General features: G+C 49.0%; 3 protein-coding genes across 13 annotated transcripts in view; 2 read left to right on the top strand and 1 right to left on the bottom strand.

The window, feature by feature from the left end:
* Window positions 1-23218, top strand: C20h21orf58 (similar to human chromosome 21 open reading frame 58). Of its 9 annotated transcripts, XM_087598127.1 has the most exons (10): window positions 282-387; window positions 1428-1636; window positions 2036-2119; window positions 3138-3174; window positions 4429-4502; window positions 5308-5466; window positions 8096-8207; window positions 12307-12422; window positions 12682-12965; window positions 21417-22522. In XM_087598127.1, exons 3-9 carry the CDS (start codon window positions 2057-2059, stop codon window positions 12922-12924), a joined length of 804 nt encoding a protein of 267 aa, XP_087454253.1. In that variant the 5' UTR covers window positions 282-387; window positions 1428-1636; window positions 2036-2056; the 3' UTR covers window positions 12925-12965; window positions 21417-22522.
* Ybey (ybeY metalloendoribonuclease) lies at window positions 13224-23663 on the bottom strand. 2 transcript variants are annotated; one of them, NM_001434636.1, is given in 5 exon segments: window positions 13224-18086; window positions 19445-19513; window positions 21623-21751; window positions 22990-23247; window positions 23589-23663. In NM_001434636.1, coding segments are annotated over 4 exon segments (495 nt in total). In that variant the 5' UTR covers window positions 23200-23247; window positions 23589-23663; the 3' UTR covers window positions 13224-17999.
* An 80-nt stretch (window positions 23664-23743) lies between these two features.
* Window positions 23744-24454, top strand: part of Mcm3ap (minichromosome maintenance complex component 3 associated protein) — a 37449-nt gene continuing 36738 nt past the window's right edge. The window contains 2 exon segments of one of the 2 annotated variants that reach the window (NM_001434618.1): window positions 23744-24089; window positions 24192-24263. The gene's annotated coding sequence lies outside the window, so the exon portion shown is untranslated. 2 annotated transcript variants of the gene reach the window in all.

Here is a 24454-nt window from a genome sequence, read left to right as displayed (position 1 = left end):
CAGAAAGATAGCAAGGTCAGACTTCCCAAGAACAACCAGAGCCGGGAGTCATACCTGAGCCTCGAGTTTTATGTATTTCAATTTTTTTACAACTGGCATGTGCCCAGCTCGCCTGGGCCAACATCCTCAGAAAGTCCTTGGCATAGAAACTCCAGAGAAACTCTGCAAGTGTAGTTCTTGGATCTTATTTCAATTTATTTTTAGTACTAAAAGCCATCGAAGTCAGGAAGACGGATGTTCTCGCAGTGGGCATGGCTCCCTACCCTGTAAACATTTACTGTGCCTAGCAACGGCCTACCAAAGAGGAGAGTATGGAGAGAGGATGATCGGAATTTCGCAGCCGGTTAGCTGCGTCTAGGCCAGGGAGCCAGGGCCAGCATGGCAGCGGTAAGTTGTGTCGATCCATACTACCCCCACGTGATACCACGTGATACCACGTGATACCACGTGATAAGAAAAGCACTAATTCCCAGGAAGCCATCGATGTCCCAGTTGGGCACAGTGTCCCCTTTGCCTTATTGGCCCTGTTTAGATGCCCACTACCATGCTTTGCTTGCTCTCATAGCAATGCCTTCTGGGAACAAGTAGCCACCATCTCAGGGAGGCCTCATTTGCTTTCCTTGTCTACATGTGTCCCTCTTGTTAGCATTCTGTCTAGGCTCCACCCCCACAGTTACCTGGCAATAGTCAGGTAAGCTCCGCCCCACAGTTATCTAGCAACAGCCAGGTATGCTCTGCCCCACAGTTACCTGGCAACAGCCAGGTATACTTGACAGTCTAAAAGGGGCTGTTTGCCCCCTCCTCACTCTCTTGTTCTCTCTTGCTCTTGCTCTCTTACCTCCTTGTCCCTTCTCTCTCCATTCCCTTCCCGGCTCTGCTCTCTACATGCTCATGGCCCACCTCTACTCCTCTACTCCTCTCCTCTTCTACTCCTACTTCTCTACTTCTCTCTCTGCCCCTACTAACCTCTTAACTCCCTCCCCATGCCCTGAATAAACTCTGGGCTGGGGAGGTGACTCAGTGGTTAAGAGCACTGACTGCCCTTCCAGAGGTCCTGAGTTCAAATCCCAGCATATACATTAAATAAATAAATATTAAAAAAAATAAACTCTATTCTATACCATACCGTCGTGTGACTGGTCCCTCAGAGGGAAGGGGTGTCTCAGCATGGACATCTATGGGTCTTTCCCTAGACCTCCATAGAATATAACCCCCCCTTCTCTTTATCCTTTTATAACATAATACCTCTCACTCTCATTCAATCTTACACAGTCTCCAGGGTTACCTAGGTTCCTGGGGGCATTGTCACTACCCTGGTTGTTTCTTAGGTTCATAAGGTGATTGACTTACATCCCAACTGGTTTAGAACCTCAACCCCCATGTATGACCCCCCTTTTCTTTATGCCTGTGTGTGTTTTCTATGACAGCACACCCTCTGGCCCAGGGTCCCCTCAGGGGCTGCCCTTGACCCCTCTCTGGCCAAAATCTCTACCACGAAAAGTCTCCAGAAATCCTCAAGACGCTCCTGTCAGATGGCCCTCCTGGGTATCCAGCCACGCTGCCTTTTTATTTCGAGGGTTCCAAGGAAGGACAAGAGTATCCCAGAGGCAGCAACAATTGACCAGAGTGGTGTGGGGTGAGTCTAGGGGCAATGGGGAGTCTTCCACAATTCCTCTATGCTCATTCCCTGGGCAAGCAGCATCTGGAGGAATGTGAAATATGTCTCTCTGACCTTTTACCTCCCCACTCAGCTGTGCCTGGCAACACCCGTGAGTCAGTGTTTATAGGTAACCCATTTGGAGACACAGAGCTGAGGAAGGACTCTCAGAGGTGTCATGGCAACCCAGGACCTCCCTTCCTCACAGGCTAGCACATCACAGACTCCAGGGAAGGCTCTGGCATTGTGGTCTAGAGAGGGATCTGACAATCTCCCATTTACATGTCTTGAGGCACCATGACCCCTAAGAGGGCTCTTTGCTGCACATAACTAAGGACCAGGGCAGAGTGAGGACTCTAGTCTCCTACTTCTCTGCAGGCTCCTTTTCAGTCAGTAGTCATGACGTTGGACTCCTCAATGGCGGATCAGATGACCCGGCTGAGGTTAAGACTCCTGGAACAGGTAAGACACAGTCTTTCCACTGCTGTGCTTAATCTGTCGCTCCACTCAAATCTCCCACCTCTGCGAACTGCCAGGAGAAGTCCCAGCTCCCAGAGCAAACCTTTTCCCTGTGTCTGACTTCCTAACGAACAGCTATGGTTTCTTGTTTTGCTGTGCTGTACAGAAACCCATTAGGTTCTGGCAGTTTCCAAAGTCAGGCGGCAGGCTGTGCCTACCAGCAAGTGTACTTCTAGGGCACTCTCCTCCAGAGCTCCTGCACCTTCAGACTCCAGTGTTTGAAGGGATACTCCTTACTATGGAGACTGAGCCTAACTTCCCCAGGGAAAAGCCTGGTCACGTCCAGTCTTCCCCTTTGCAACCACGTATGAAATTTGGAGTGACCCATGACCAGCATACCTGCCTATGCACACCACTAAAGCATAGCTCCCATGGGCAACGTCTCTGTATGCTCTGCTTGTATCGCTCCTCTTCCAGTTGCTGTCTATTACCAACACTGGAATCCCTAGTTCAGGGCCAAGGTGACCCTGGGTAGACCCTGAGGGTAGTCTCTCAATCTGCCTGGAGCATCTCTCTCAGAACCTTCAGGGTAACCCTTGGGACCCGTGAAGGAGCCCTCTTGGGAACCATCAAATCATCTATCTTGATTCCCATCAACGTGTCCCCAATGGGCTCCAGTAGGCAACACTTTGAGACCCATCAGGATACTCCCCGTGTTGTGCATCAGGATGCCCTACCTGTTCCTCAGCAGAGCATCGCCTTGGGTCTCCTCAGGGTATCATCATCCCCTCTGGGCTTAGGATGGAGAGCTTGCATTATGTTTGAGAACATTACCAAAACGTAATGGGGGACCGTTGCCCCCCACCCACTCACTTTTCCAAGTGCTTCTTGCCTTTCATACTTCCTTTTGGGTGCTGACCACTCCCAGAGCTCTTGGCCTATCAGCAACATAGGAGGTGGGCAGCACAGATTCCATTCACCAACCTGGAGCCAAGTCACTGTCATAGCTTCTTCCTCTTAGATGCTGGAGCAGGAACGAGAGAGCATGGACAGAGCAGGTAAGAGCTGAAAGCTGATTGGGCACATCCAGGGAGGAAGGGGAACAGACAAGAAGAGGAGCAGGCAAAGCAGGCCCTGGATTTGTTTTCACCTGTAAAACAACACATGCACATACATGCACATATGCATGCATGCATGCACGCACGCACACACACACTGGCACTGCACCACTAGCCCGAATCCTAGAGGGAAAGCATCTTGTAGATGAGGTCAGGTGACCTAGCTCAGGTTGTTCAGTGCAGAAACTTGTGCCTGTTAATTCAGACTCACATTGCTCCGATTGCAAGGGTAGTCAGGGGCTCACTCTTATCCTTCTCAGTACCTGGGACCAGAATCTAGGTCCGTGGACAGCTGAGTGAGGATCTGAGGCCAGAAGAGTATGTCTAGTTCTTTTTTTTCTTAAAACGATGTATTCATTTATTATATATAAGTACACTGTAGCTGTCTTCAGATACACCAGAAGAGGGCATCAGATCTCTTTACAGATGGTTGTGAGCCACCATGTGGTTGCTGGGAATTGAACTCATGACCTCTGGAAGAGTAGTCGGGTGCTCTTAACCGCTGAGCCATCTCTTCAGCCTGTATGTCTAGTTCTTTAGAACATGGAGTATCCACAGCTATGGGTAACTCTGGGAACCCTGAGGGCAGCTGGACAAACCTGCGTGCCTCAAATCTAGATCGAAAATGGCTCACTAGGCCACATGACCCAGGGGACCTACACCGCATCCAGTGGCCACATATGTGCCAGAGGTTATCCCAGGGAACGCTTCCAAAGAAGCCTAGGCAGGCATCATCAAAATCTCAGCTCCAATAGGATGTCAGGACAAGCAGACCCCTTCCTGAGCTTTCTCTCGAGTAAGACCTTCTCCTTCCAGTTGGCGAACATGCCTGTCCTTCCCTTGGCATTGGAGCCAGGGCTATGGAGGTATGACTGGGCCTGTGGAGGATCCTTCAGTACAGGAGTGCTAGGAGTCAAGAGAGATCTGTTCTACTGACTTCCAGTGCCTTACAGGACCAAGAAAAGCCACTAGCCCGACTCTAACCAAGTCCTTCCCTCTCTACCGTAGCCCCTGTTCTCCCTGCCCCAACCTTGGACCCTATTTCTTTAGGGTGGATGTCCATGAGACACCTGAGCTCAGGAGCTCAAAAGCTCCAGGCTACTCTGAACCCTAGAGTGCAGGGAAATTGGGGCACTCTGTGTGAGCCACCAGCCAGGTTTGTAGACCCCATTGATGTGTGCCTTCTTTATGCAGGACAACAGGAAAAGCCAGACCCTGCCCTCCAGAGTGCTTTGATGAGAAGGAAGGACCTTCTACAGAGGCTCTGGGTAGGCCTGCACCTTCTGCCAAACTCGTGCCTAACTACGGACGCTGTATTCATGGGGGGGGGGGTCATTTAGCTAATGTTTGCAAATTGAGGATGGCTAACTGAACTGCGAGGGTTTAAGAGAAGAATACTCCCACCCCATCACTTCCCTGAGGAAACTAGACAAATTAAAGCATCAGGTGTAGGCAGTACTTAAGCTTAGAGAATGCTTAGGTAGCTGGCAACAGGGAAGGCAATAAGTCAAGGCCCATTCCCACAGGAAGAGCTCACCTAAGCTAAACTGGCCACCAGCAATAAGTAGCCATGCCTAGAAGCATTGACTTGGGTGTTATCCCAACACGGCTGTGGGACAGGAGGTTTGCTCTTTCTACAGTGAGGCGGATGCTGAAACGCACGAAAAACCACAATAGTTGGCCGAGAAGCAATAAGGACAAACCAAAAACTCAACAAGTAACTGGAATGCGTTTAGAGAAGAGGATTTCCCAGTGTTTACCAAGGAGCACTATTGAACTTGGGGTCACAACCTGTGCCCCAAGTCCTGCCTGGCCACCCATTCGCAATAAGCCAATTAAAAGTCAACAGTTGAAAGCAGAAAAGGGTGTTTATTGAATACAGTCAAGTCAGGAAGAGAGACAGAGATCCCTAGTTCCAGGGACTCCACACTGAACATTTGGGTGCTATATTCCCTGGCGGGGTGAGGCATGGTAAAACCATGCTGGTGAGGGTCCGTTCACCCAGTGAGGTTCACAGGTTGAGTCAGAACCCTCTGCCGATGGCTCTCCCGCCAACTAGCTCTCCCTTTTCAGGAGCAGCAGCTGATGGACGAACACTCCCCGACCTGGAGGACACATGGAAAAGCCATAGCGCCAACCCTGAACCCAGAGGTCCCTCCCATGGATGTCTTCCCTGCTGCCTCCCCATCTTTGCCCCAACCCCCAGAGCCACTAAGGATCATCCAGCAACCGGTAGGGAGGACTCTTGGGTGACCGCAACTTGTGGTGGGGTAGGAGAGGTCTCAACAATGCAGAACGGCACAGTGTGGCCAGCAGGCCATCCAATCAGAGAGACTAGAGACATCTCTCTCCCCTCCTACCTTCCAGGGAGGCCAAAGGCTCTCTCTTTCCCAGGAGTCGGCAGCAGGATGCCAGTGCTCTGGAGAGGTTCATTCTGCTAACAGACAACAGATACTCCATTTGCTGTCCATGACCCCTTGGGTCCTCTGTGGGAATTACATAAAGGACTGGGTTGGAGGTGGTCAACTCTCAGGACAGACTCACCTCCCAGTAGACCAACCTAACAGCTACAATGAAAGAATTAGGGGAGTTTAGCACCAGTGGGCCTTGAATTCGGAGAAGCACCGCCCTTTAATACTTCACAGTGAGCAGGGATGATTAAGGCTCCGACTTAACTACAGAGCTACAACAGCAGAGTATACCATTCTGAGAACGTTCCCTGGTGTAGCCTACACATAGCACCCTGAATCACGAGCAGCAGAAAGCAATGGATTTCTCGAGCAAACAATATACATGCTTTAAATTGTATGTACTAGTAGTGTGCGCATGTCTTAGGGCTTCCATTGTCGTGAACAAACACTATGACCAAGGCAACTCTTCTAAGGACAGCATTTAACTGGGGCTGCCTTACAGTTCATTATCATCCTGCCACGGCAGGCTCCAGGCAGACGTGGGGCTGGAGGATCCAGAAGGTCTACATCTTGATCCAAAGACAGAAAGAAGGCTGGCTTCCAGGCAGATAGTAGGGTCTCTCCCCACCCCCCCCAACAGGGCGGAGCTTGAGCACCAGAAGACCTCAAAGCCTGTCTACATAGTGACATACTTCCTCCAAGGCCACACCCCCTCACAGTGCCATTTCCCATGAGTCACACTTAGTAAAACCACCACAGTGCGTGAGATACACATATGTGGGATGCACGCCACAGTGCAAACGTGGAAGTCAGAGACCCGTACTGTGGAGTGACTGTCATCTCTCCACTCTTATGTGTGTTCTGGGTATCAGGTTGCCAGCCCTCCTGGAAAACACTTATTTGCTAAGTCATTTCATTGGTTCAAAAAAAAAAAGTTCTAAAGCAGGGGAGGTAGGAGGCCCAGGTGAGGTCTCTATTTGGTACTCAGTGTGAGGGAAGACAGGAAGTTGAAGGGAATAGGCACAGGGGGATCTGTCCTTTGGGCAGAGGGAATGGATCTTCCCTCTGCTGGTGAGCTAGCTGAACCCAGTTTCAGGTACTCCAGCTGCTGTTCCTTCCTGTTTTAAGGACCATTGTATTTATTATTATTATTATTATTATTATTATTATTATTATTATTATTATTATTATTATATGTACCTTGGTGCTTTGCCTAAAGCGGGTATGTCTGTGTGATGGCTTCAGATCTCTTGGAAATGGAGTCACAGACCATCGTGCGCTGCCTTCTGGAGGCTGGGACTAGAACCCGGGTCCTCTGGAAGAACAGCCAGTGTTCTTAACCACTGAGCCATCTCGTCAGCCCCCCCACTATGTTTGCTTTTAGGATCTGGTTGGTCTCACTATGTAGCCCTGGCTGGCCTGGAACCCACTAATACAGACCAGGCTGACCTCAAACAAAACTTCCCATGTACTGAGATCGGACCCACGCTCCACAATACCTGGAGGCTGGTTTCTTGTTCTTAAATGCTTGCTGAAAAAGTAGAGGAACCACACCTGGAAATACAGGAAGACGCGCATCTTGATTGTCATGAACTAGTTACTTATAGGGACGCTGTTCCCATCTGTTGGTAGCTGTTCTTATTTTCAACAGCAGAGCAGACACTCAGCCGAGCCCGTGTGCCCTGTGAGTCCAAACAACTCACTACTTGTACTCTATAGAGAAAGCTCACAGGTCCCGTCTAGGCCACCAACTCCATGAATAGAAAGAAAGAATGAGGACCATATGTGCCCCCTCATATATGGTAGAGTTGCAGTAATTAATAAAGCTGGTAATGGCGCTACAGCAGCCAAGTCACTGTAAAGAACTGTGAACGCCTGACCTTCGAAAGCAAGTGTCTACCCCTAGACTTCCTACACCATGAAATCCCACTCTACTTCTGTTAAAATGCATTACAGCTAAATATTAAAGCAAAATCAAAAAAAAAAGCAAAATCAAACAGGTATTAACTACCCTCCCGAAGGAAGGAATTACGAGGAACCTTAAAAAATATCATGCAGTTGCCAGACGTGTTGGCATGTACCTAAGTCCCGTACTCTGGAGTCAGAGGCAGAAGGACTGCCACCAGCTCAAGGCCAGGTAGAGCTACCCAGGGAGAGCTTGCCTCACAAACATAACAAAACCATGTCCCAAGGATAGCCGGATGTAAATAGTTTTCTCTCCCGTTATCTATGCTAACTTACAGGGTTAACTGTTAACCTTCTCTTCAGCTGGATGCTGGATGGAGAGATGGGTAGATGGGTAGACAGATAGATGGACAGGATGTGTGGATGGATAAATGACTGTGTAGATGGACAGATGGATGGATGGTTGGTCAAGTGTGCAGGCAGATGGGTGGGGGCTAGCTGCAAAGACGGTGCGTTTAGACAGCTAACCAACCGGTCTTTCTCAGGTCCCACAGTCTCCTGCAACCATAATACAGCAGTTACCCCAGCAGCCACTGATCGCACAGATTCCTCCTCCTCAGGCCTTTCCCGCTCAAAGATCAGGAAGTATTAAGGAAGGTAGGTGTGCGTTCTATATTGATATTGCTTTCATTTTGTGAAATGAGTACCGAAAGGGAAAGTATTTTCTAAGTAGATGTCTTGGAGTTTTACTGCTTTGAACAGATGCCATGACCAAGGCAAGTCTTATAAAGGAGAACATTTAATTGGGGCTGGCTCACAGGTTCAGAGGTTCAGTCCGTTATCATCAAGGCGGGAGCATGGCAGCATCCAGGCAGGCCTGGTGCAGGAGGGGCTGAGAGTTCTACATCTTCACTTGAAGGTTCCTAGGAGAAGACTGACTTCCAGGCAGCTGGGAGGAGGTCTCAAAGCCCACCCCAATTTCCACCAACAAGACCACGCCCACTCCGACAAGGCCACACCTCCAAATAGTGCCACTCCTTGGGCTACGCAAATTCAAACAATGACTGTAGGTGTTTTCCCAGTGAGATGCAACGTAAACATCTCTCCACCCTAGACAATCAGTAACAGACAAAAGTAACAGTACCACCAAAGGCCAAGCCTGGTGAACTAACGAGTTTATTGAGGTTACTTTGAGAAAGGCTCCTGGATCAAGTCCCACCCCAGGGTGGGTACCGAGCCACGAAGCCGGAACCACAGAGCTCTCTGCAAATCATGAGGTCAAAGTCTCTTCCATGCATCTTGGCTGCTCTGAACCCTTCAGCAGCCATTACTGCTTATTTAACTCTAGAGAAGGAGGAACTTTGGTTATCTGGTTAGTAGGTTTCAGAGACTTCCTGAGACTTGTGAGTTGGTTGCTTTCTGCTACCTTGGGGCTTTGATCTGTTGGAGGTTTTTTTGAAGTTAACAGAACTTAATGCCCTTTCCAGAGACTGGGGGTTGAAGGAAGAGATAACAGGTTATCCTGGCAAACACAAACCTACTTCTCAAGGTTTCTGAGGAGTGCTGTTTAGTATCCTGGATCAAAGTCCAGCCTAAGCTGAGCCCAGATTGTCCTTTTCTTGGGGAGGGGGAATCTGACATTTCTTGAGCAATTTTAAAAAAGGATTTTTGTGGGGTTGGGGATTTAGCTCAGTGGTAGAGCGCTTGCCTAGCAAGCACAAGGCCCTGGGTTCGGTCCCCAGCTCTGAAAAAAAGAAAAAAAAAAGGATTTTTGTTTTGTGTCTGAGTGTGTATTGCTCTCAGAGGCCAGCTGAGGACACCAGATCCACTTGAACTGGAGTTATAGAGGGCTGTGAGCTGCCGCAGGTGCTGAATCTAAACAAATCATCAGCCAGTGCTCCTAACCACAGAACCATCTCTCCAGCCCCATATTTTATTTTTAATTACATTTAATTAGCCATGGGACAGGGTGTGTGTGTGTGTGTACACAGCACAATGTAATCCAAAGGACAAGCCAGGTAGCCCCTGGTGATAACAGACTCAAAAATAATCTGCCAAACAATGTCCTTTACACTCTGGAAATAGAGGGTATATGAACAAGCAAACTGGAGAGATGGCTCAGTGGTTAAGAGCACTGACTGCTCTACCAGAGGTCCTGAGTTCAAATCCCAGCAACCACATGGTGGCTCACAGCCATCTGTAATGGGATCCTATGCCCTCTTCTGGTGTGTGAAGACAATTACAGTGTACTCATATAAATAAATAAATAAATAAATAAATAAATAAATAAATAAATGTTTTTTTAAAAGTTGAGTTTAAAAAGAGAAAAGGGAAAAGCAAATAAAACATATGGTCTCCAAAAGACCGTAATTCCTTCATAATCAAATCCAAAGATAAACAGTTAAAGTTCTAGAAGAGAATTCAGAAGTCTAGTTTGAGCCATTAGTTTCTCCCCAGCATCATATAACCCAGCTGTGGTGACACACCTGCAATCCCAATACTTGGGAATCCAGAGGCAAGAGATCCAAAAGTTCAGGGACACCCTTGGCTATGTGAGACCTCGTCTCAGAAAACAGAAAAAGCAAAACATCGAAACCGACAAAACAACTCGGCTAAGCAGCACACACCTTTGATTCCAGGGCTGGGGAGGCAGAGGTAGGCTGAGCTCTAGGAGTTCCAGGGCAGCCAGGGCGATGTGGAAAGACCCTGTCCAAAACAAAATACAGGACACCCGAAATATATATTAATGCTCATTGCGATGGTGTGGTAAATGACACTGTTGTATTATGAAGTCCTTTTTAAAAACATTAGTTTTTTTTATTCTTATGTGCAGGCGTGTTTTGCATGTATATATGTATGTTCACTATGTTCACGCTTGGGGCCTGGGGGGATAGAAGAGGGCATCAGATCCTCTGGAACTGGAGTTGTGAGGTCCTATTTGAACCTCTTCCAGGATCTTTTCAATGAGACTCACAGAGGCGGTGATCGATGCAAAAGCAAGAGGAATTTAATTCCCACATGTCGGGGTCCTCCCACTTCAAGGGGAGACGACCCTGAACAGACTCTAACAGGGAGTTATATCCCTTGCAAACAACTGGGGCCGAATCCAAACAATGGTAACGAGGCAGGGTGCTACTGATGGGCGAAGTGACTTCCAAGCTGACTCATGGTCAGTGCACTGACCATTCTGGACTTTCCGGAGGGACAGTTGGGAGTCATAGGCAGCTTTGTTTGACAGTTTGGCTTGTAGCTGTTCCAGGAACGGTTCTAAACTAACTCTGCTCCTACTGGAAGGGAGGGGTCTTTCTGTGCTGGGAGGTTTGTGGTGGAATTCTCCCACTGGCCTCAGACTGACCCCAACTCTGGCTCTTTCAGAGTTACAAATGTTCGTGAGCGACCATGCGTGTGCTGGAACCAAAGCAGGTCTCTTTTTTTTTTTTGGTTCTTTTTTTTGGAGCTGGGGACCGAACCCAGGGCCTTGCACTTCCTAGGCAAGCGCTCTACCACTGAGCTAAATCCCCAACCCCAAAGCAGGTCTCCTCTGCATGATAACCACTGAGCCATCTTTCCAGCCCTACAAAGTATTTCCAATACCTGATCATACGGCTTTTAAAATATTCCGTACCTTGAAAGTGTCCACCCACAGTCCCTGTAACCATGATTTTTTTCTTCTTTCTGATTTTGACATTGAGTATGTAACTGGAGTCATGTGATTTCTGTCTGTCTGTGACTGTCTTGGTTTGGTTAATATATTGTACCTAGGGCCCATCCACACTGTAGCCAGGGACAGATCGAATGAGACTGCAGAGTATGGGTGACCACATTTGGCTTCATACCTAGTTGTCCAATATTGGAAGAAAGTCCAAAAGCTTGACTTAGGAGAACCTCCCTTTTGGAGCACCTGCCACTCCAGCTGCTGGCTGGAGCCTCCTCCAAAGCTCCTTGAGTCTTTGTTCCGACTGGTACTGTCACTTGGCCTCTTGACTCTGTTTCGCAAGGGAGTTACCGCAAAGGTCTGACTTCCTACCTTGCTCCTACGGCCTGGCCTGTGCCCACCAGTTCCTGGTGCTTCTGTGTGAGCCTCTCTGCTATGCTGGGCTTAGTTGTTTGACTGAGAACTGAGGTGGCCCTGGGGGATGTTCCTTTAAGGGAAGCTGACAAGAATCCCGGCACTGGTTTGCAGAGTTTAGCTGCTGTGGGGGGAAAACTGACGTTTGTCCATTCCATTGTCAAGAATTGGAATGTTGACAGGTACCTGTGTGGGTGAGTGATAAAACACACTGGACCTATGGCAACACAGCCCCAACGCTGGGTGGCTAAAGCCATCTGGAAATCCAGGGTTGGGCAGGGCTCCCCTCCCTGGGATAGTTAAAGTCTCTTCTGTTTCGTCCTATTCCCTCTGGTCTTCCTCGTCTTCCCTCATCGCTGATCTTCTCTTTGCTCTTTAATAAAAGCAAACACATTTGCCGAGATGCTCTCTCTGCTCTCAGACTCCACTCCTGTTTTGTTTTTTTTTTTTGTTTTTGTTTTAGTGGCCTGAGTACACTGTCACTGTCTTCAGACACACCAGAATAGGGCACCAGATCCCATCACAGATGGTTGTGAGCCACCATGTGGTTGCTGGGAATTGAACTCAGGACCTCTGGAAGAGCAGTCGGTGCTCTAACCACTGAGCCATCTCTCCAGCCCTCCGTTAGTGTTTTTTTTAAGGACTATAACGAGCGGCTAACGCATAAGTCTCCTACTCTCCTTTTAGACATGGTGGAGATGATGTTGATGCAGAACGCACAGATGCACCAGATCCTCATGCAGAACATGATGCTTAAAGCCCTGCCCCCTGGGCCCACGGGGCCACGTGCTACTACCCTGCAGGTAGGTTTGGGTGCTGAAATGTAGCCAGTGGCTGGGGGAGGGCGTTGCTCCAGAGGACCCGTGCGAGGATTTCTCTGGTTTCCGGTGAAGGCAATGTTTGCCAGTCTTCTGCCCGAGGAACTCGGGTAATGGGGCTGGGACCCAGAGAGCTCTAAGCCCAGGTAGGGCCTCCAACACATTCTGCTGCCTTTCCTACCACTTTGGGCCCGGACCCAGGGAAAGGATGGTGAAGTCCTGATCCGGCTGTGTACTCTGCCAGGACCAACGATGGGTGCACCACGGGGTCCCGAGAGCTGAAAAGCAGAAGCCATCTCCGGTTCACCACCACCACCACTATGCGCCCACCACCCAGCTGCAGGCCGCCTCCGCAGCTGGCGCCCCTTCCGGTTATGCCGGGTGGCCTCCAGTGGTTGCAGCCACTGCGCTCCCACATGCAGCCAGCTTCTTGCCCACTGTGAGCCACCTGACCGAGCCATCGACCTCCCATCCTAGCTACCCTTAGCACGCCCAGTGTGGAGGGAGAAAGCTAGTGTCTTGCTGCAGGTAAGCCCCAGTCGCCAGGCCACGTGTCTCTGTCCCCCTCTGGAACAGTTATGTGTTAGGTTTTCTGAGAGCCCAGCAGGGTTGGTCTCATAGGCTGTCCGTCTCCAAGAGCTGAGCTGCACTGAAAAATACGTGCTGCTTTTCCGGGTGTGTCAGACCATTCCCGGATCTCAGCAAGCATCCTAGCATTGCTTGTCAACCTCCACTACTCTCCTGGGCCCTCTGGGAACCCTAGGGGAATGAATGCCTCACCCAGGCGGAATACAAACATTTTATTATGAAAGACTAAAGACGGGCTGTAGAGATGGCTCAGCGGTTGAGAGCGCTGACTGCTCTTCCAGAGGCCCTGAGTTCAAGTCCCGGCAACTACATGGTGGCTCACAGCCATCTGTGGTGGGATCCAATGTCCTCTTCTGGTGTGTCTGAAGATAGCTACAGTGTACTCATATAATAGATAAATAAATCTTTAAGACTAAAGACAAAACGACTGGAGATTAGAATAGGTCGTTACAGCTACATACACGTTTTGACACTCTTCTGGAAGGCTGGAATAAGAGTCGGATTGAGACTGGAGATAGGGCTCAGACAGTCTGTTGAACACGGGTGAGGCTCTGCGTTATACCCTCGATGGGCCACGCACGCCCACACATGAAGCAAGGGGCAGCCCAATTCCGTAGCTGAGGAAGACATGTTTGTTGGCCGTATCCGGAGTGACCACTTCATTTTAATGTGAAAGAAGCAAGCTGAAGAATTCGTGAGGTGACTTCAGTTAAAATAGACAGGGCCAACGGATGGTTCGGCAGATAAAGGTGCTTGCTGTGAAGTCTGGTAACTGAGTTTTATCCTCATGACACGGGGTCACTGGTGGGGATGGGGTGGCCAACTTCTGTAGGTTGCCCTCTGACCTCCAGTTTTGCATGGCGGGCACCTGGAACCCAGCCCCCGTGACCAGTTAAATGTAATTAAGGCTAAAATAAAGAGCTGGACGTAGTTGCGTGTATCTTTAGTCCCAGCGCTCAGGAGGCAGAGGCTGGCAGGCCTCTAGTTCAAGGCCAGCCTGGTCTACATGGTTAGTTCCAGGCCAGCTAGAGTTGCACAGAGAAACCCTGTCTGTAAAAACAAACAAGCAAACAAGAAAGGGCTGGAGAGGTGGCTGGGTGGCTACGAGTTAGGGGCACTTGTTCTTACAAGCCAGGTTCGAGTCCCAGCACCACCTGGCAATTCGCAACTATCTGGAAGTCAAGCTCCAGCCTATTCAGTGTCCTCTTCTGACCTCCAAGGACATCATGCACGCACAGGACACACATAAACACATATAGGCAAGACACTCATACATATAACATTTTATAATCTTAACAATAACAAGACCCAGGCTGGAGAGATGGTTCAGCGGTTAAGGGCACTGACTGCTCTTCCAGAGGTCCTGAGTTCAAATCCCAGCCACCACATGGTGGCTCACAGCCATCTGTAATGGGATCTGGTGCCCTCTTCTGGTGTGTCTGAAGACAACTACAGTGTACTTATATATAATAAATAAATCTTAAAATAAATAATAACAAGACCCAGGTGTGAGGTATGCACGCACGCACACACATGTGCCCTGCAGGCTGTGTAAGTATGGGTGAATGCACATGCCATGTAGAAAGCATTGTTTGCTCCGGGAGGGTTGGATGATCGCTTTCTCAGTTCCATCCCCACCGTGGCCCATCAGGTAGAGAGGAAGTCATATCCATGTGCGTGCTTCCTGTACTTTTTGGTGCCTCTTTTTGTTGCATTGGAAAAGCTAATTTCCTTTTTGGTTTTATTGCTTTTGAGCCCAGGCTGACAACAGACTACAGTCCTAGCTTGCCTGCTGCTAGGATTAGACTTGTGCAATCATGTCTGACTCCTTTTTTGTTTGTTTGAGATGGGGGTCTTACTCTGTAGCCCTGATTGGTCATGTACTATGCAGACCTGGCTGACCTTGAACTCATCCTCTGAGCTCCACCTGCCTCTGATCACTTCCAACTTCGGATAGCTGGCCTAGGGCTTGCCTAACCAAGCCTAGTTTCTTTGTTATTTTAATGGTTTTGTTTGTTATTGTTTTTTGAGGCAGGTCTCTCTTCCGTGTTGTCCCTTGTCCGGAAAGTCTCTGTGTAGACCAGGCAGGCCTCGTAGACCAGGCAGGCCTCACACTAAGAGATCCATCTGCCTCTGCCTCCTGAGCGCTGGAAGTGCACAGCTACGTCTGGCTTAATCTTTTATTTGGAAAGATTTATGATTTTTGTGGTATGGGGTTGAACCCAGGCTTTCAAGCACATTAGCCAAGTGCTTTTCCATTAAGTTAACAGCCACGGACCTCTTACCACTTTGAGACAGCACCTCACTGAGTTGCTAAGGCTGGCCTCAAACTGGTAATTCTCCTGCCTCAGTCTCCCTACTAGATGGGATCACTGGAGTGATACATGGTAAGTTATTTTTCCGCTGGTGAAATGAGACAACAGGTGTATTGTGCAGGCGAGATCACTGGCCCCAAGGAAGGAGGCCAAGGAAGCTGCTATGGGAACGGAGAGAGGGGAGAAAGAAGAGAAAGAGCATGCGCGGAGAGGAGGAGGAAGAGGAGGAAGAAGAGGAGGAGTAGGAGGAAGAAGAGGAGGAAGAAGAAGAAGAGGAGGAGGAGGAGGAGGAGAAGAAGAAGAGGAGCAAGGAGATCACAATGTCTGGGTTAGAGAGGAGCCTCTGGGGGAAGGGCAGCCCAGACCATGGGCTAGAAAAGTCCAGGTTTGGGGACGAGGTATACAAGGTAGGGACTGAGGGATGCTGGGAGAACCTGGAGACCAGGTCTTTTTTGCTATGCAAATATGCACCTCAGCCCCTTGTCCCGGGCCTGAAACCAAATACTACAATCCACCTGCTTTTATAGATTGTTTTTTTCTTCTGAGAATTATAGTAAGTTTTCATTTGCCTAAGGTGAAGTTTTTCATTTGCTAAGCTCCTCACCAAAAACCTGGTGTCTGTTTTAGAATCCCTGAGAAACTTGTTTTTGTTACAAGCACCAGTTAAAGAGCTCCCACAAAGGGACTGGAGGGATGGTTCAGCGGTTAAGAGCACTGACTGTTCTTCCTGAGGTCCTGAGTTCAAGTCCCAGCAACCACATGGTGGCTCACAACCATCTGTAATGGGATCTGATGCCCTCTTCTGGTATGTCTGAAGACAGCGACAGTGTACTCATATACATAATATATAAATAATAAATTCTTTAAAAATATTTTTAAAAAAGAGCACACAATTTCCCTTTTCATATGATTTAATTATTAATCTGATGGAGGCAGATGTTTGGCAGATGTTTGTCAGCATGGCCTGACAATGCCGGGCTAACAAGGAGGAAGCATGCTAGCACCTGGGCGCACCCTGGCTGTATGACCACCGGGGAGTGCTCATGGACCACCGCCACACTCAGTCTTCCTAGTTCCTTTCGAGCCTGCTGTTTGGCTGGAGAGTTTGAGCAGGCCCTGTAGAGGGCTTAGGGGTCCCCCGTGACTGGGGTAAAAGCTCCTGGCCACGCCCCTTAACAGCGGCCGATAGGGACTGAGAGCCTTTTTGAACACCTGTATTCTGAGAAGATGCACAGCGCGCCCCAGGGATTTTAAAGATGGCCCAAGTATGTGAGCAGCCAATCCACAGAGTCTGTGTAACTTTCATCGAGATGATAGGCCCTTCAAGGAAGCGAGGGATTGAACCTAGAATAAACAGAAACTGAGGAAGCAGTGAGGATCACCATGCCTCCTGGAACAGGACAGAACCCGCCCCCACAGGCCTGGAGTCATGACAGTGTGGCCGCACTCAGATACAGCTGCTGGCCAAACCACAGATTTAGGGCAGCAGAGCGACAGGCCCGGAACGTGGTAAAGGACTTACCGAGCACGACAAGGCCCTGGATTCCATCCCTGGTGCTGCAAAACCAAACCAAACCAAAAAACACCCACCAGACCAAACCAGAAATGCCAAGAAGAGAAGAAGGGAAACAGATAAGTAAGTGACTCAGAAGCAATCATTTCCCAAGGATGCTCAAAAACGAACCAGATAGGTGGCCGAGAAGGGAACAGGCCGCATAAGCGTATATGGGGGGTACACCCAGCAGAGGGGTCAGGAAACCCTATCTAGGTCCAAGATCACTGGCTACTCGCTGGGAAGATGAATGATCCAGATTTGAGTAGGTGTTCAGCATGGACAGTAAAGGACTTCAGGTCAACCGGAATTCCATGTTCTGGGACTTGAGCAGAATGATCATGCCTCTAACGGCCAGTAGGGGGAGCCCCAGTGACGGGACCACAGTGGCCCACAGGATGTCAGTGGATGGTAAGGCTGATATCCTGAGTTCCATCTCTGGGACGCTCATCATAGCAGAGAGCCATCTCCCGCCAGCTGTCTGACTTCCCCACGCATGCAGTGAGAAATGTGCACCCACACGTGTACACACACACACACCAAATAAACATAATCTGAAACAATTTAAAACAGCAACACAGGTGGGGAACACACCTGAATCTCTGGCCCCAGGAGACAAGATCTGTAGGTCAGTGGGCTGTCTTATGGTGTCTACAGCCAACAGCTTAAAAAAGGCGGGGGCACAAGGTGGCTCTTGGGAATGGAGAAAGCAGGTCACAGAGTTCCTGAGGGTAGGGGTGGGAACCTTGTCCTTTTGAGCCTGCTTGTCTGCAGGCGCCTGAGAATAGATTTCAGTGTTCTGGCATGTTCCTTCTACTTCAGGAAGACAGGGCAGGGCAGTCCATCCAGACTCTACACTAGAAACCCAAACAGCGTCTATGTTTCTTGTCTTGGAACGTCCTATTCTGCTCACAACAGTCCACCCAGCCTTCTAATCAGAGTGAGGGCCGGCAGGCACTTCCTTGGTACTTTCTGAAGCCAATGCCCACTCACAGAACGAAGCTGTAGTATGGGCTGATGCCCTCCAGGTCAGCATGACCCACAAAGATCCACCGTGGAGGGACAGGACTCTGTCCATCGTGTCCTCTGTCTCAGAGCTTTGCGGCATCAGTAGAGACCCCTGCTCAGAGGCTGGAGCCTAGCTCCGGTGTGGCGGCTCAGTTCCTCCAGCACCAGCTTCTCCTGGTTGTACATCTGGAACACAGCAGCATATAAGCTGATAGGAGGCGACTTGGGGACCCTTATCCCGAGTCAGAGTCCTCGCAAGGTTCACCTCCTTCGGAAACTTCCCCCCTTCGTCCTTCCCATCCCCCCTTCCGTCCCCCAGGCTCTGCACAAGTCTATCAGGCAGCACCTGAATAGAGATTCAGAGAGCCGTGGGAGGACGGGAGATGCAAAGGAATAGGACAGCAGGGAGTGGGCGCCCAAAGGATCAGGGAGAAGCTGGGGTACACACGGGGTCCAGGGAAGTGTGGGGCAGGGAGGGAGAGGGCATAGAAAGGGCTGGGCGGTAGCAGAGCCAGATGGGGATCTACTTTTTTCCCTTTTTTTTTTTTAAATAAAAGATTTATTTATTATATATAAGTACACTGTAGCTGTCTTCAGACACACCAGAAGAGGGCATCAGATCTCATTACAGATGGCTATGAGCCACCATGTGGTTGCTGAGATTTGAACTCAGGACCATCTGGAAGAGCAGTCAGTGCTCTTAACCGATGAGCCTTCTCTCCAGCCCCCTGGGGGATCTACTTTTAATTGGGAAAAAAAAGTTCATTTACAGGTGCTGGAGAGACGGCTCAGCAGTTGAGCGCACTCACGTTTTACGGATCCCATGGGTCGGATTTCCCACACCCACATAGGAAGCTCACAACCACTGGAAGTTCCAGTTTCGGGGGATCGAGCCCTCCTCTGGCCTCTCTTGATAACCAGCACACACACACAGTGCCCATAAGCTCATGAAGGTTCGCACTCATAGACAGAAAACCTTAAAAAGAAAAACGTTCATTCCGAGCAATAGACTAACAGATCTAACCCAAGCCTATTGGACAACTCAGTGGGCTTTATAAATGTGGTACCCATCAGCCGTTAAGAGGAAACAAACCACTCCCTCCTTAACATTACTCATTGCCAACTGATGGGTAAGGTTTTTTGTTTTTTTGTTTTTTTGTATGTTTTTCTGACCATTAAGTATCCCTTGACCCCCATCAATAATAGCTCGCATTTAGGGAATTTAACTTTTATTTTTTTCTCTTTTTTCGGAGCTGGGGATCGAACCCAGGGCCTTGTGCTTGCTAGGCAAGCGCTCTACCACTGAGCTAAATCCCCAACCCCCGAGGAATTTAACTTTTAATATGTCTGTCCCGGTGTGAAGAATTATGAGGAGCCAGAACCTTTAAAACGAGACTTCACCTTTCCAGGCAGGATAGATGGAGGCTGAGGTTCCCGCCTCTTGCCAAGGGGTGTGCATGGGGAAGGGGTGCTGGGCAGCAGCTTAGGGGTTAGGGTTGTATCTGGGGGTAGCACACAGCTCCTTGCACAGGTACTGCTCTTACCTTTTGCCACTCAGCCTCGGAGCTGTGGGTGAAGCCCAGCAGGTGACAGAGTCCATGCGTGGCTGTCACCTGTTGGAGTAATTGAGAAGTCAGCTCAGGGGATGATCTACCAGAAAGCTGGCCCTTCAGAGCCTTGGAAGACTGCGCTGTCCTATGCCAGGGGCAGGACCCTGGGGCAGGATACACAGTTGCTGCACTGGACAAGAGCACCTCAGCTGTCTCCTGTCTAGGCAAGTGCTACCAGTGGGGCCACACCCCAACCTAGGTCACCTCCTATCTTAAACAGAACAATTCACCCAAGGCAGTATTGGGGAATCCAATTAGAATTAAGCAGGGGTAGCTCACGGTTGTAGTCTCAGAGATCTAGAAGGCTGCACTGAAGTACTGATTGAACCAAAGAGTGTGAGACCTGGGTGGTATAGTGAGTCTAAATCTCTTCATTTATTTACTCTGCCTTCAGACAATCAGAAGAGGGCATCAGATCCCATCCCAGATGGTTGTGAGCGACCATGTGGTTGCTGGGATTTGAACTCAGGATCTCAGGAAGGGCAGTCAGCGCTCTTAACCACTGAGCCACCTCTCCAGCCCTACGAGTTTTAAATTGTGCTATGTGTCTGTGTATGCGCACATGAGTACAGACATCCCTGAGGCCAGAAGAAGAGTTGTTTAACACCTGACATAGGTGCTGGGAAGAGAACTCGGGTTCTCTGGAAGAACAGTGGCTCCTATTAACCACTGAGCCATCCCTCTAGCCTGAGCCTGTATCGCTAAAAAAAAAAAAAAAAAAAGTTAAGCAGCAAGAGAGTCTAAACACAAGAAAAGGAAAGCTGGGAGCAGGGCTGACTCTAAGAGAGAAGGAAAAGAGCCAAGGATGTGTGCTTAACCCTGGAGAGTGAAGCGCTTGCGACTGTGGCATAAAACGAGGTCAGGGCATCTGTGCCGAGTGGGCATAGTGATCGGGGAGAGACAGGATGGGATTTGAGGTGGGTGGAGGCAGAGGCTGGATGGGGGAATCAGTGTGGCCTGCTTCTAAAGGACTGGGCTTAGCCCACAGAAGAGGGGGTAGAACAGAGTCCAGCCCAAGGGACCGAAGGTCTATACCAAGTCTGAAGAGGCCACAGCTAACAAAGAGCCTGCATGCTGTCTAGCTTTGGTCGACCAGAACACTAAGATTTATAGAGAGGACTACTGCAAACCAAGCTAAAGTTACCTCAGGCGATCTCTAGCCCCTTCTAATAACCATTTACTACCAACCTTGCTATCTGTCCTAATATCCTCATGTCGAGCAGACAACCTCTTGGGAAGGATAGTTAGTCTGACACACTTCTAGCCTCCGCCATCCCTAAAGCCAGGGACACCTGGGTCACGTGGGAAACCTGCAGAATTGCCACCACCGCCCGGCATCCTGTCTACCTGGTGTCTGCACTGAAGTCACCAGGGACTGCACGGACTTGTGTGCCTCTCTTTCGTTCCAGGACTATGCAAGTTCACATAACCCCTTCCACGTTGTAACATACCATTCTCAGAAATCCAGATCTGTTCTTTGGCCTCATTTGGCTCAGAACAAACTAGTTTCTTATTTCCTTTAAAGCAGAGCTGTGTTCGGTCAACAGGCAGTGAAGAGGCTGGCTCTGGGCCACTGCCTTCACAACAGAGCATTACAACTTATAGCACAGGCTCGATTACCCTAGATCAAGGGCACAGTCAAGGCCAAGGCCCAGCTCCTAACTCTGGGTCACCTCCAGGGCCTGCTTTGGGTCACTCTTAAATTCTAGGAGGCTCACAGACAGCAAGGCTGTGGCTGCTCTGTCAAAGTGGAGTGCTTCTATTGAGCAACGTGCCATTGTTTCTCTTGTCAGGGCTTTCCCTTCCCCTCTCGAACTCTGAAATGAAGCTCCTGTTCTATGTTGGGTAGTGTAATAAGAAGCCAATCCGGCAAATTTCAATTAGGGAAACATGGTCTCATTTCCAGAGAGAAAAGCCGAAAAGGTCCCTGTGAACTCTCAGTGCATCCTCCTTCTCTCAAGCCTGGAGATTCCTGTTCGCCGCTTTTAAGTTCTCCTCATCGATACAAATGGTACACGTGGATGCTCACGTGCACACAGGGGTTGCCTCCTCAACCTTCTCCAGGGTTGAAGTTTGTTCATAAGTGGATGTGGCTTTGCCCCACCCCCTTACCGTCAGGACATCATAGTAATCCTCGTTTCCTTTGCAATACTGGAAGATATATTCCACTCCTAGGAAAACGTCTCCCAGATTATAGTCATCCGGTGAGCGTGGCTGAGGAAATTCACCTGCTTTCAGATTCTGCAAAGGAGAAAGCAAACTGGGAGGCCTTGGCGAACAGTGGCCGGATTACAAGGACTCGACCCACTTGTTTGGAAGAGGACACAGGACTTCTGACCACAGGATGTTCAAGCCATGTAACAGAAGCTAAGGGCCATCGAGGAGTCGGAGGGGGTGGAATGCAATTATTACACACAGTGGCCCTCACATGCTTCAATTTCATTAAATTATCTACTTCCCCTAGTCACATTCAACATCCTTGAATTGGCATACGGACACAATCAGACTCTTCCCCACTTGCCTGCCTGCCATGTTTTCCTGTTAAGCAATAAGGCGAGTGCTTGGACACACTCTTACACTGTACCTTTGTCACGGTTTGCATTTATTTTTCTAGGCATAACACCCATAGATGGTGGCACTCGCACATTTCACAGCCTTTTCAGCCTTTTGAAGCACTGTTTACTATCTATCAAAAGTCGCTCCCCAGGAGGATTGCTCCAATAACAATGGGTTAGACAATGTGGTTACTTGTAGCTGTTGCAAGGGAGTTGAAAATGCTTACCACTTTTAAACTTTTCTGTCCACGTATTCACTACTGAGATACCCTTACAACTGGAGAGGCCCAGGCTCAGCGGTTAAGAGCACTGACTGCTCTCTTCCCAGAGGTCCTGAGTTCAATTCCCAGCAACCACATGGTGGCTCACAACCATCTGGGATGGGATCTGATGCCCTCTTCTGATGTGTCTGAAGACAGCTACAGTATAGTTACATATATAAAGTTAATAAATCTTTAAAAATAAATAAATAAACTGTGCAGAGGTCCCTTCTTTGAATTCTCTGATAGCATTGAGTGAGGGTGGTCCCTGCATAAAGGAATTGTGATGTTTAAGGATAAACATACTTAATGGATATAGGTCAGATCTGGGTGGCTTTAAACTTAGTGATCTGCCAGCCTCTGCCTCCCAAGCACTAGCACTAAAGGTGTGTGCCACCACCACCGACACCTGGCTGAGATAACGGCTTCTTAATGTGGCCCTTGTCTGGCCTTGAACTAACTAGACAGACCAAGGGTGGCTTTGAACTCACAAACATTAGATTGCCTCTGCCTCTTGAATAGGTGGGATTAAAGGCACGCACAGTTACACCAGGCTAGACTCCAATGCATTTCGAAAATCAAAGATAACCATATCTGTAAAATAATTAACAGGTACTGTTCTGGGAGGAAAGTAGGCCATACGAGAAGAACAATTTTTTTTTACCTCATGAAATGGGAAAGAAAGCACATCAGTTGGAACATTTTTATTCCTGTAGATCCTATTAATGTTCTGAATATTCTTGTTGTCAACACAGATGATCCCCAGGTCAAATTTCTTCACTCCTAAAATACTCCTGACTAAATCCATCTTCCTGCGAAGTGGCATTCTTCTGATGGGGACCACCCGCTGAAGATTTTTAATCACCAAACTCATTTCAGGAAAAACACCCAGCCAGCCCTTTAAAAAACGGTTGGAATGAACCTGTGGTTAAAGTTCGAGAAAAAAAAAAAACCCATAAGAATTAGAAAGTGATAAATTATGTAAAAATACACGCGCGCTCACAATAAAACAACTTTATTTGGTGGCAATTCTAAGGGAAATTACATTCACCGTAGGAAACAAACAGGGTAGGCTGGGCACAATGTGCAGAATAAGGTAGGTAGTTTGGGAAGGTTGCAATGGTGTAGGACCAGGTGAGAATGAGTGTGGGTGAGAAAATGAGGTCGCTGTGGGTCCAGCGTCTCTCGGGCACTCAGGTGGGAGGATCCACGCACGAACTAGGCGCTCCCACGCCGCGCAAGGACGAGTCGCCGCGCACTTACCGAAGTAAACGGTAAAGAAGGCCGGGAGCCCGGCAGTCCGCCTGCCGGAAGCTCAACAGCAGCACACCGGAAGCCGGATGCAGAAGACCGGAAGTTGGTCCTACGAATTTGACGTCCGTAACACACAACTAAGAGCCCGCCCCTGCGGCCGAGGTGTTATGGTGCGGTGAGCCGGCTAGCGGCCGAATGCAGACTCTGGGCGAGCATAAGCGCTTGCGACAGTGGCGATATCTGGCGGACCGGCTCCTTCCGCGGCCTCTGCTTTTCTTTGTGTTCTGGCCGAGTTGCTGAAGGCCTGGCTTCACCATCTTCGCTCGAAGGCATCTGATAGCTAGCGACCGGTTTCCCGTGTGTTGCGAGCATAGGAAAAAAAAAAGGCTGTTCGTTCTAGACCAGAGCATCTCAAGTTCGAGTTAATGAGATGGTAGGAAGTCAAAGCAGTAACATTTTAACAGTATTGAGTTGTAGTTCTTTGGCGTTGGAGATCGCAAGAATCTGGTGGTAAGTGATGTTTTCCCGTCTTATTACTGAGATTTTTTTCCTTCGAGAAGTTACCAGTTGAATAAAATGACTTGCATTTTTATTTTAATCTTAACGGAATAGGCTTCACCTAAACCTGATAGAGCACACCTGTGATCCCGGCAGTAAGGAGGCTGAGACAGGAGAAAGACTGTTGTAAGTTTGAGGCAAGCCTGGGCTAAGTGAGAAAGCTTGTCTTTAAAGAAAAAGAAAAAAAAACCTTTAAACCTCTCTTACGCCATAATTTATTTTTCATACCCTGTGTCCAAAACCCGTGGGTTCTGTGAGTGGTTGGCGGCCCATGGTGCCCCTGCCTTTTAAATAATCGTCCTTAGAATATCTGTGGT

This window comes from Rattus norvegicus, chromosome 20, assembly GCF_021556685.1.
Source record: "Rattus norvegicus strain SHRSP/BbbUtx chromosome 20, alternate assembly SHRSP_T2T, whole genome shotgun sequence".
NCBI classification, from domain to species: domain Eukaryota; kingdom Metazoa; phylum Chordata; class Mammalia; order Rodentia; family Muridae; genus Rattus; species Rattus norvegicus.
The sequence above is the reverse complement of the archived record's forward strand: the minus strand, read 5'-3'. Positions and strand labels throughout refer to the sequence as shown.

Bases quoted from the DNA above. Each gene is read 5' to 3' on its own strand.
- C20h21orf58 (XM_087598120.1), top strand. The intron at 2,120-3,137 runs GTAAGACACAGT...TCTTCCTCTTAG, and splicing joins GGTTAAGACTCCTGGAACAG to ATGCTGGAGCAGGAACGAGA. The intron at 12,423-12,681 runs GTAGGTTTGGGT...GTACTCTGCCAG, and splicing joins CACGTGCTACTACCCTGCAG to GACCAACGATGGGTGCACCA.